The sequence below is a fragment of the Limanda limanda genome, chromosome 2, assembly GCF_963576545.1.
Source record: "Limanda limanda chromosome 2, fLimLim1.1, whole genome shotgun sequence".
In the NCBI taxonomy this organism is placed as follows: domain Eukaryota; kingdom Metazoa; phylum Chordata; class Actinopteri; order Pleuronectiformes; family Pleuronectidae; genus Limanda; species Limanda limanda.
The window spans coordinates 29455753-29468733 of NC_083637.1; the positions used below are offsets into that span (position 1 = coordinate 29455753).

The 12981-nt window shown below is 38.5% G+C and overlaps 1 protein-coding gene and 1 long non-coding RNA gene across 2 annotated transcripts; one reads left to right on the plus strand and one right to left on the minus strand.

The window, feature by feature from the left end:
- Positions 1 to 544: 544 nt before the first annotated feature.
- LOC133026663 (small integral membrane protein 26-like) lies at positions 545 to 2222 on the minus strand. Its single transcript, XM_061093584.1, has 2 exons — positions 2009 to 2222; positions 545 to 986 (listed from the first exon to the last, which is right to left on the minus strand). The coding sequence occupies exons 1-2, from the start codon at positions 2130 to 2132 to the stop codon at positions 811 to 813; spliced, it is 300 nt and encodes a 99-aa protein (XP_060949567.1). The 5' UTR covers positions 2133 to 2222; the 3' UTR covers positions 545 to 810.
- A 2153-nt stretch (positions 2223 to 4375) lies between these two features.
- Positions 4376 to 5880, plus strand: LOC133023069 (uncharacterized). The gene is made up of 4 exons (XR_009683038.1): positions 4376 to 5008; positions 5230 to 5325; positions 5445 to 5538; positions 5630 to 5880. It is a non-coding gene; the product is annotated as an uncharacterized LOC133023069 (long non-coding RNA).
- The last annotated feature ends 7101 nt before the right edge of the window (positions 5881 to 12981 follow it).

A 12981-nucleotide genomic window follows, 5' to 3' on the forward strand; every position in this document is an offset into this window, starting at 1 on the left:
TCCTCTAACCATGCCTGATTTCGTCAACAGCTATGAATTATACCCTGAGAAATCAATGAGAATGTTTAAAAACATGTCTCACATAGTTAAAGAAAATGAATCAGCCTCCTGATCTGGTTCTGCACCTAAATGTATTTGCTCTGTCTTGGGGCGTGTTCCACCCCTCCACAAACTTCATCAGTTGAGTAGTCTTGGCGTAATCCTGCCAACAGACAAACAAACGCTGATGGACACAGAACTTCCTTGGCGTAAATAATGGTGACTGAATCTAGCTGCCTCTGCCGAGTCTCCCTGAGAAGATCTGATTAATGAACATCTCCCTGACTGAGTAAACAACAGTTTAATGCTTCACATGAGTATAATTTATTTTGCTTCTGTTGTGTCAATACAATACCAGTAGGTAGTACTGGACTATTGTGTGTTAACACTAGGATAGTAGCACAACATTCAGTTGATTTGTGAATAATAATGCCTTCAATTATATTAAGTCTCCTAATGGCCTCAGATATTAACATTATAAATAAAGATTAATGGAATCTGACCACATGTTTAAATATGAGTTTATTCAAGCATTGTGGCAACTGTAAAAGGTGGAAGTGTTATATTATTTTAATTATATAACATGTTATGTTTGGTGACAGTCAGTTGGCAATCAAACAGCATGACAGCTTGAGTATATTGCATTGGACTCTTCCTCTTCCCACAGTATAATAATGTTCACAAAAAAGAGCATAAATTCATGTGCGTCACAAAGTTTTACTCATGACGAGATTGAACTTCCAGTGGCTTCAGTTCTTTGTGCTGATGCAGCTACTTGTCACTGTCTCCAGTCCCAGGTCCACCGCTGAACGATTTGATGAAACTCAAGATCCTTGTGCTGTACGGGACAAAGTCTTCCTTGTAGACGATTACAGTTTTAGTGTGAGGTGTCACGTACACAACTTGGTTTGGATCCTCCTGCTCTTCTACCCTTTCTTTTCTTTTCCCTGAGGTGGAGGGAGGAAATAAAAAGGGATTTAGTGATCAGAAGTTAAACCATCATTAATTGACAAAGTTAGAAGTGTCTAAATGTCTAAATTAACATGACTTTAGTTATCAGACCTAACACTTAAGCAGAAATTATCAAAGTTATGTTAGAGTACAGAGGTAATGTAAGCAAAATGTAGTCAAGTAATTTTTTCAGTCATTATTATTATAATCAGCTATTATTTTGGATTGGATCATTATTATTACTGATGGATCACCATGGCAGCAGCATTTTGTATCTTGTTAATATTGAGCAAATTCTAACAAAATATATAGTTGTATAACAATGCAAGGCCTTTTTGGCTCTTTGTATTATATCTTTAGTATTTACGATATCTTATTTATACAGCACTTCTCAAAACAAAGTTAAAGCATTTCACAAAATAAAATATAAAATGAAATGAAATAAAAACAGTCATAAAAGAATACTTAACCTTCACGTATGAGTGTCAGAGGTTTAAGCATGACCACATATTACAATAATAAAAACAGGAATGAGTTCAAATGATTGTTATAGACAAACTTGTTTAATACAAACTTGTGTGTCTATACAGCTGTAAACTTCTAACAGGGAGTAGTCATGGTGAAGAACAATCAACAGTCGTTACTTAGTGTGTCACAGAGAGAGATGACACCAGTGCTGGCTGTACTGTCTGTAGATACCAGCCATTGACCTTTCAATGTCAGTAGAATTACACATATTACCAATCAACACTCAGTTACATAAATATCCTCATTCATAACTCGCTTTGTGCATTGCTGTTTATACCGTTTATTATTGGATGTGATCACACTGTGCTGGGTTAATGTTCATTCATGCAGACTCTCTGGTTGTTTGTGTTTGGTTACTTCCCATCACAGCAGCAACATACAAACAGACATACACACAGTGACAGGGGTAATGAATACATCAGAGAGAGAGAGGGCGAGGGAGAGCGAGAGAGCGAGAGCGAGAGCGAGAGCGAGAGAGATGGTCTCTCACCGGGTTTGTCCTCATCACCACTTGTGTATTGGTAATACGCGTATGAACCGATCATGGTCCAGATACCGAGAGCGTAAACTGCTGACACTCGTTTATTCCACTTCAACACGTCCTTTAACATCATGGCTGCAGCGGCTCTGTGGAAATGCAGATCTCAAGTCTGAATGTTTTGGTTTTTCTTCAGGGCAAATCGTTCAGGACGCCGCCATGACAGTACTACCGGAAGTACCAATCACAATATTCCGGGGCGTGACCAATACGATTTAAAGAAACATGACAAATATTTGCATTGTCAAGAAATGGGATACAAACAATATTATTAGACCTTATCTAATAAAACAGTCAATATTATATAAGAGGCAATATTATTGTAGAAAAACTAAAAACCAAAAAAAACTAGTTTACATTTAAAATCTATCTATCTATCTATCTATCTATCTATCTATCTATCTATCTATCTATCTATCTATCTATCTATCTATCTATCTATCTATCTATCTATCTATCCATCTATGTATCTATCCATCAATCAATCTATCTATCTATCTATCTATCTATCTATCTATCTATCTATCTATCTATCTATCTATCTATCTATCTATCTATCTATCTATCTATCTATCTATCTATCTATCTATCTATCTATCTATCTATCTATCTATCTATCTATCTATCTATCTATCTATCCATCTATGCATATATACATACAAACATACATACATACAAAACTATCAATATATATTTATATATATATATGCTACACACACAAAATGTTAAAATAATTAGTTATAGAATATGATATAGCTTATCTGACAGAAAGCTTTATGATTTTCTTTATATTTAGTATTTACTACACAGGAAAAGTTAAATATCAATGTGTCACACTACAGTCTACATTGTACTGTTGGAATAAAGTGAGGAGGACAGTGATTAGAAATTAATTTGTGTTAAAATTCATGTACTTGTACTATGAAATATTTACAGGTGTTGTGCCCTTAAATCATTGAAATGTTTGCGATGTTGCATAATTACAATGTGCAGCCAAGTTCATTGGAGTCTGTGGGTTTGTCCTGCAGCAACATGAGCCTCTTCTGAAGAAACGCACAAATGGAATGCAATCACGCCTTTGTTACATCGAGACTGGACTATTGTAATTCATTATTATCAGGCTCCAGCAGTAAGTCGTTAAAGACTCTTGTCCAAAAGGCCGCAGCACGTGTCCTGACGAGAACCAAGAAAAGAGAGCACATTTCTCCAGTATTAGCATCACTACACTGGCTTCCTGTTAAATCAAGAATAGACTTTTAAAATTCTCCTCCTCACCTTCAAGGCCCTTAATAATATGGCGCCTTTTTACCTTAAAGAGATGTTAGTACCTTATCAACCCACTAGAGCCCTCGATCCCAGAACTCAGGCCTACTTGTCGTCCCTAAAGTCTCTAAAAGTAGAGTAGGAGCCAGAGCTTTTAGCCATCAAGCCCCACTCCTGTGGAATAATCTCTCACTTTCAGTTCGGGAAGCAGACACGATCTGTTCGTTTAAGAGTAGGCTTAAAACCTTCCTTTTTGATAAAGCGTATAGTTAGAGCTAATTAGTGCGACAGAAAGTAACACTGCATGAAAAGAAGCGTTTGTGTCAATCTGTGTCGCAGAGAAGTGTTGGCACATCCTTCGGTTAACGACTTTCACACGTATCTGCAGGCAGCAAAGGAAACGCTCAGGGTTCCTGCAGTTGTCAAGCCTGTGAGCTGTTGAGATTTGACCCCCCCTGCTCCAACTCCTAGAGGACGCTTTCACATGCAAATGACAATGCTCTGAGCTTCACAAATGCAAATCAGTTTCCCTGAGAGCAGATAACACCAATGTGTTAGAGGCACCAACAAACTATCTGGCTGAGTAAACCAGGCTTAAAATAAATATTAAACCTGAAATTTTAAATTGTTCTTAAGTAAGTAAGTGTGCTATAATGAATTATATTGTATACCACGAACAAAGGTCAATGCAGTCAAAAGAAATGAAACAATGCACTTTATTTCAAATTTTTATTGTCATCCAAAACAATCCTAAATCTCAACAACTGTATAGAGTGGCATGATTACAGTCACTTTTTCAATTGTGCTGGTTAAATGCACAGAGGAAGTGTAAACCACACCTCTACCAGCAAATAAATGATGCTGGGTATGATCATCTGTGTCCTGTAAGCTCCAAACTTCTACTGGCTTTCCATAAAAATATCTGTCCTCCCAAAATACTGGCATCAAATTCACATGTCAATGGCAAACTAAGCTGTTCCATGAATTATAAATGGAACCTTTTCACCACTACTTTCAAAATTGCTATGAAACATTCATTGATTTAATGATTTATTTTTTCAGTGTAATATTTAATCCCCCATGGACTGCACAGTGACAAAACACAGCAGCCGGCTGTTTGGATACAACATACATCTCCACTCAGTTTGATTATTATTTTAAATATAAAGGAGACACAATATAGAGCTTAAATTCCTTCATAATTTGAACTTCAATTGTCTAATTGTTGTTATTAAACTTTCTCAGTATTCCATTAAAACAGTCAACACTTTTATCCAAAGCGACTTACAATAAGTGCATTCAACTATAAGGTTACGAACACAGAACAGCATGAGTGAATCATGTGTGTAAATTTACTAAACACCACAAAAAATAAACCTGGCCTCAGTCAAATACTTATCCCATGAAGTAACCGCTGCTCACGTCACCCGCTCGCGTCATCAGCTGATGGACTCGTCCAATCACAGCCTCGTAAACGCCGTGCAGCAGCGTCGAGTGTCCCGCAGACAGGAAGCGGGTCGTGTTTAGCTTGTCCCGTACGAGTGACTCTGTCTTCGGGGTAAATAACTTGCTGAAGTCGACACGACGCTGTTCCCTGGAGGAGAAGATGAGTGCGTGTGGAGGCAGAGCCGCGGGCCCGGTGTGGACGAGTCGAGGCGGAGAAGACGGATGCACAGTCCCTGAGTTACGGTGAGCTAGAGACGCCATGCTAACCACTAAGCTAACTGGTACATCTGAAAGCATGTCCGCCACTCTTTGGGATAGCGAGAAAGTTGCTAAAATACGAATACAGCATCGAGTGCTGGAGCAGATCTAGTGCATGTGTAAATATGTATGAATTACTTAGATGTAACAGTTTGTTCTCGTTAAGTTTTTTCATCAACGTGAATTTTTTCTGTATGTTTTCACAGCCTCAGCCCCCCCCCCCACACACACACAAACAAAGAGGCGTTAGGCTGAGACGCTGAAAGTCCGGATTTAAAGTGCAGAAAATTAAGCCATTGAATGTAAGTAACTGTTTATGAATTGTTTTGGTGTTTTTTTGCTGTGGATCTTCCAACGGTGATGCAGCGCGGCTATTTCCGTTTATTAATAATAAAGTCATGTTACATGTGTTGTTTTCCAGCTGCCTGTCCATGACGTACAAAGACACACTATGAGCCGGTATGATCCGACCAGACCTTACATCAGCATTGAGGAGTTGTCGGAGAAGAAAGAGGGTAAGGTTATATTCATTAAATAATTTTCCAGTTACATGTAAAGGTGTATGTTGTCATTGAACTGTGCTAATTTTACTGAATGTGTTTACAGCTGATTGAAGCGGGACAGACGACATGGATCCATCCTTCCACAGCCAGGAGTGCACCGACCTGTGTCCCACACTTCATATAAGACTGGAAGCTACACTGGATCTCACAGCTACACACCACAGACGTCTACACACTGGAGAAGAGTCCCACAAAGAAGTCATGACCCAGAGGCTGCAGAGAAACATTTCAAGCCTCACCTGAGATTTTGTACAATATTTTTGCTGTATGTAAATAAAGCTTTCACTCCACATATACCTTGTTCACATTTGTTCCCTGTACAATATGTTCACCTATAGCATCAAGCATCACATGAATGTTTAGTTTTAATTAACTGCAGTGCTTTTGGTAAAGGCTTACTTATAAATAATAATAAATATTAATATATACATTTTTATTATAAATATTGTGTGGGAGGGGCTTACCCCACGTGCGGAATGCTGTGACCCCACGTGTGCACTGCAATGACCCATAAGGTGACCAATAGCAACACTTCTACCAGCCAATCACGAGTGACATTAGTTTCAAGGGTCTGTGGTTTCCTCCAATGGTGAGTAGAGAGAGGTTCTAGCCAGCGGCTGGACTCCGATTCATATGCTAATTAGATCACACGTCGCGATCGGTCCGCGCGGCGGCGCGAGCCCCCCCGCGGCTCTCTCCTTTGTTCTCCAAATCCCCCTTAAGGTCCGCAAACGCCGATAGACCCACCTTGTCTTCACTGGCGAACGCCGAGGTAACATCATGGAAACAGTTGGTTACAGCAGGGGATTAGGCCTGTCCGTAGAGGTTCACTGTGACAATAATACTGCTTTTCGTCTAGTGTAACTCGTCCTATGTTCCAAAATAGGAAGCGTTTAGTTTAAAAAGGCATAGAGGTATTGATGTCTGATCTACTGAGTGGGCCACATGGTTTTCATCGTACTTCCATACAAACCAGTAGCCAGTCAGATTTACCTTGAGCCTCAGTGTACCCTCAAGTTCGGCCTGTATCATTGTATCATTGATTACAAGGCAAAAACCCCTGATGACGCTAAGGCGCACAGGGAATTTATGACACGTGACACACGGAGCTTCTCTTTCCAGCTTCTCTTTCCTCTTCTGCATCCCTATCACATCAAAGTAACTCTTATCTGATCAGTACATGTAACTAACTTGACCCCTTCCCCGGAGTTTCTGTGCCGCAGCTGCAGATGCAGGGCCACAGCTGTGGCCGCACCAGTTTGGTGGATCCTGTATCGTGCCAGCTGATCGTAGTGGTAATGGAAGATCCTTTGTCGCGTTGGCATCGGGTGGTGGTGGACCACGACCGAGGCGGCGGCTGATGACGGATCCTAACTGGCAGCAGTGGACAATGACTGTGGACTATAGTGGATCCCATCCTGATGCTGGATCGTGATCTTGCTGGCTGCTGACCAGAGACTATGATGCAGCAGGACTGCTTGACATATAGTATTGAAAAATGTTTACCCTCATCGATACTGCTAAAAACTTTAATTCTGATGATGTTTTCCTACACTTGACATCTATTGCACTTCTGTCCGTCCTGGGAGAGGGATCCCTCACATGTGGCTCTCTCTGAGGTTTCTACATATTTTTACCTGTTAAAAGGTTTTTAGTAGTTTTTCCTTACTCTTGCTAAGGACAGAGGATTTCACCCCATGTCAAAGCACTATGAGACGAATTGTGATTTGTGAATATGTGGGCTATACAAATACAATTTGATTGATTGATTGAATCAGTCTGCACAATTTGTTTTTTATAAATCTGCCTTGTCGTAGGTAAATGTCAGACCTGGTCATGTGATTAAATCACTCTTATTTTACATGAACATGTTTGATCTTGACTGAGTTGGCATGCAAAGATGGGTTATTAAGTTAACCAAATAAAAGTATTATTTTTCAATGCCTTTTATGTATATTTAACCACAGTTATGAATGTTCAAAATAACATGCACTCGCTGTGCCTTTTTATTTTACTCATTTTCTTTTATATTTAATGAAACAAATCATTTCAGTTTGGTTTCACTGTATCCATAAAGTGTATTTTTATGGTAGGAGAGTTGAAGCAATTTTCTGGATCTTGTGTCTGAGCACCTGCCCATCAATGCCTCATTTATTAGATATGAGTCACATCATACTTTTACTGATATATTATGTTACTACTATGATGCATGGAATAAAGGTCAAAGCTGTCACCTGACTTGCCTTGTGGCTACCCTGAGATTCCACACATGCACGTCACCTCTGAACAACAACTTTCATGAATATCTGGGACGTGTCTTTGATTATATTTAAGATTAAGATACATGTATTTATCCCACACACATGCACAGACATGCACAGGCACCCTCATGCAAGGGGAAATTTAACCTCTGCTTTTAGGGTTAGGGTTAGACACACAGAGCAGTGGGCAGCCGTGTACGGCGCCTGGGGAGCAGATTAAAATGTCTTATCATGGGTAAAATCCAGCCACTCCGACCTGCAACCTAAAAAGATTTGGTTGATCTGTAACCTCCTTGCTCCTGTCATTATTACCAAGGCCAGTACAGGGCTTTGTCACTAAGTAAACATAGGCCAGATGCTTTGGTACATTTGCTGAAACAAGTAATTCTGTTTCAAACAACCATGTGATTTGAAAAGATTTGATCCCATATTGTGCCCTGTCATTTTTACGGTCAGCAGTCATACACATAGAGCCTTAATGTGAGCTGAGCCCCACTTTGACTCAGACCTGAATTAAGTCACTACTTTCTTTGCCAATTTTCTTAGAGAAGACTTTTAAAAACATATTTCAATATACAGTATATTTATGTGACATACTTATCTGTTATAACTAATTTTTTATTAATTCAAGGTTAATTTCCTGCATTTGGAATTTTGAATCCGTAAAAAGACTTTGTTGGGATCCCCCCCCCCCCCACACAAATTAATAATCATAGGTGCATTATGTAGTAATAATAATAATAAGAACTTTATTTGTATAGCACTTATCTAAACAAGGTTAAAAAGTGCTTTATACAAAAAAAATTGAATAATCCATGGCAAAGTGATGACTATATTATAATAAGTGTAATTAAGTATCTCTGCATTACAGCTTTAGGTATTGTCATCAGATTAGGAAAAGTTTAGAACATCAGTTGAATAATCATGTCAAAACAGTTCACACTTCATAAGCAAATGATTTCTGTCCCATATCTCTGGCCAATCTCTGTAGCTTGTGTGGGTGGATTTGTAGCAGAGCCAGTGATGAGTCACACACTATCTTCACTAAAATGGTATCACACAAAATTAGTTTATGATGCACAGATGTTGTGAAACACCTGTGGCTGGCAGGTTGCCTGTTGATAAGAGGGTGGAGACATGATTCATAGAATAATTATGTGGTTTGTTTGTGGTACTTTCACTAGAGTAAATCGACAGTGTGTAAATGATCAAGCATTGACATATAAGGTTAATAATATTGGTGGCACGAGGCGCTGGTGTCCCCCAAACCTAGAGGCCTAATAAAGGCTAGGGCCGGCACTGGGTATTTATGACCAGTGGTACCTTCTAACAACCGTAACTTGAAACTAAATTGAATGAGTTTAAATAACTTTCAATTTGATTTACATTAGCCACAATTTAATTTGCATTTTCACACAGATTACATTTCATCTGTAACTTGAAACTGTTATGATTAATCCTCTAACTGGGATAAGAAGAGAAGAAAACATGCACAACATGTTTTCTCTGAGACAAGTGGAAAGGAAACGTCCAATATGCATATTTAGATTTTTATTTGACTAAACTTTATCAATTTGCATCTGCAGATCTCAAGGGCATTTTCGCAAAGTGGGATTTTTAAACATAAAAATGTAACATTTGTAATTCACTCGGAAAGTTCCATGGTGATATCTTTTTCAAATTTATATCCCATTCACCTGTAGTGTCTTGTTTTAAGATCCCCACTTGCCAGCACACAGACATACCTGTATAATAGCAGATAGCTGCTGGGGGGGGAGTTTTTAAAACGCCACTCAGTCATCACCCTGTGTACCAAAAACTTTTAAAGCACTATTTTAGCCTGAACAAAGACCAAAACAAAGCCGAGCTGACTGGTTTAAAGTTGAAGGTCAAATGCATCAGTGGAGAATGGAACATTGACATGTGAGCAAATGGAGATCATCACAATGTGAATCTAATTTACTGTAAAAACAACATGTATTTTGAACATGGGAACTCATACGTTTCAAACAAGAGCATTTCAGACTTTTTTATCAACTATCCTTGAAAAGATTAGAAAAGTTTCTTTATTTCTTGAGATCTAAAATCTTCTTGTCCACTTTTGTTTTCATCAAACCTACATAAGTCACATGTATTTCATGTATCAGATATTTATATCCAAAAATGCTCATCCAGAATACCAGAACGTTTAATTTGTCCTATAAATGAATATCAATCTGATCAATGTATATGAGATGGGAAAGATGTGACGTGTCCACAGGGCATGTCACATAAATGAATCATAGCAAACCCACTCTTCTTAACCTTGTGTCCTGCAGCAGGAGTCAGCAGTTTTCTGCATGAAAGCTCAGTTATTCCCACAGGCAGCATCTAACAACACAGAGAGCCGCAGGTCCACACCATTTAGCAGATATGGGGGCACATTTCTTCATAATAGTGTCGACAACAGACTGGTCATAACAGCTTGGTGAGGTGATGACATCAGAGGCGGTTTCAGTTTTTTCCTGTGCCCCCAAACTGGCTAAAAGAAATAATTATTTCTCTTATGTTGTCTCTAAAGAAAATCCACATCCATCTCCTAAACTGCAATGAAAAGATTATTTGTAGACGTGCTATCGTGTGTGTGTGTGTTCCCAGGTATCAGTCATGTTGTGGGGACATAAATCTGTTAATACGCTCACATAATGGGGAATTATATACATTCTTCTTCTTTGTTTGGTTTATTGGTTGGTGGCAAACAACATGAAATATTACAGCCATAATCATTAATGGAAGGTGAAGACATGTGCTAAATGTAGGTTTAGGTTAGGTAAAGGGTAAGGATTATGCAAGTAATAATAATGGTTGCGGTTATGGTAAGTCTCCAGGAAATCGTTGTGAGTCAATGTCATGTCCTTTTTAGTTATTGAGACAAGACTGTGCATGTGTGTGTGTGTGTGTGATTTTCAATAATATTATAGTATCTCCGCGTTCGAAGTTGATCAGGCAAATTCCAAAGGTAGAGGTCAACAAAAAATCCCAAAAAATATATTACAATCTAAAGCTTTTATTGATCAGAAAATGATTCCCCATCATTTTATTATATGATATGATAATTGGAGTAGAGAAGGCGGCACAAAAATGCACTTGTCCAGGTATCTCTGCATCCTATAGGATTATGGACACAACCAAAAGCTTCTGGAAAATAAATGTATGATCATATGTAAGAATGCCATCATTGGGACATCACTGTGTACTGTGTTCTGTTTTCTCTGTTCTGATCTAATGTTAGTTGCACAATCTCAAACTCTGTGAGGATAATACAAAACATACCTTTTTTTTACCCCTGGAAATGTGCACTTATGATGCTGCAGAACGTGTTTTTCAGCTGCACTGAGAGAAAACACAGATCTGGCTCAAAGCATCTACAGTACAACAAAACAAAGAACATAGTACAGAAAACAAACAGTACATGCTCCGATAGAGAAGTATTGTTTTTATCTAATTTACATGCATAATGAAAAATGTTGCAACAGTTTGCTATTGCCGTTGTTTGACTCATTAAAAAAACAAGTGAATATTTGAAGGCATGAGAAGCCGCTGCTGAATCCTCCTCACAACTCACAGCAGAACCACTGAGCGCCATTTCTTTGTCTGGGCTTCAGGAATGTTTTTCTTCCTTCTTTTTCATTGATATTCAGGTATTTTTAAAAAAGCATTTCAGATTCAAGGTCACTACGACTAACAAAGCATTTTAGTCTCTATTCTTTGATGACAGAAACAAACAAAAGTCATTAGTAATACAGGAGCGCATCACTTTGTTTAAAGGTACACTATCTTTATGATTCCCTCTGTCATTCACTGAGCCCAGGGCTATTATTCCTGCTTTAAACCGAGTGCCTGTCATGGGCTGCAGTTACGGCCCCCTCTACCTTGTTGGAACTTGTCGACTGAAGCTATGAATCAGACAAAGCTAATACATAAACTCTGCAGGCACATGTAAGTCCCTCGCACGGCACAGTGTATCCCCTCAGTACCTGGACTTTATGCACGGAGATATACAGAACAGGAGAGTGAGATTATTTCTTCTGATGGGGGCCTAAAGGGGTGACGGGATTATTGTTGCATAAAGTGGTAAAAGGTAAGTAAAACTTCAGTCATGTTTAAAAATCTGGTTTTCAGGTTGTCGCTGAACATCTGAGCACTTACTCAAAACACCTGTCTCCTGCTTTAAAGTATACTTGTCACAAATAACAGATAGAACTATGATAATAGTAGAGGACTGCATTGAAGTTTATTGCTCTGCTGAGAGATGTACAGGTTGTATATCATTAGCTGCTCACATGCACACAGTGCGAAACTGGAAGAAGAGCAGAAGTGTTCACAACTCTGTGGAATTGATAGTTCAGGATAAACTTCATTGATCATACAAAGGGAGGAAATGGGTATAATCAACTAATACAAGTTGTGAGGTTCTAAAAAAAGAAACTTTACATCCTGATCATTTTCAAGGTACATTTATATTTGCATTCCAGTATCGTAATATCATATATAATGGGGACATGGGTAAGTTTCAACTTATAGTTGAACACAAAAACGAGAACTGAGCGCTGGGAGCTTGCAGTGTTAGCAATGAGAGATATAGATACTGTACCTGAAAGTGTGGAACATAAAAAGGATCTTAATTATCAGGCATATAACTTACTGTCTGCTCAGTCTAGACTCTTTGCTCTAACAAAGCAAGTTGAGAAGTGGATGTTAATATCTACTGTGAAATCCAAATGTAAAGGGCTGATATCTATTCATCTGCTGTTCACTGCTTATTATGTGACTTCAGGCTGTTCGGGTGGTTTATAATCATGATGACATGACATTATCTTGAATATATGTTTTGTATGCCTTATAGCCATGTTTAGGCTGACTCTATTTGGAAACTAGGCTGTAATCGACATGATATATGGATTAATTTCATATAAAATAACACAGCAATGGAAAATAGCGCGTTTACAGTCCTTGATGAACAGATTAGCATGGAAAAAGTTGACTGCATATAGATAAGTTTGTATAGTTAGTATTTCATTTTAATATTACTTCTTTTGCTTGTTTGACCTCAACCTCCCCAACCATTTTCAAATATCAATGTAATTATATTTGA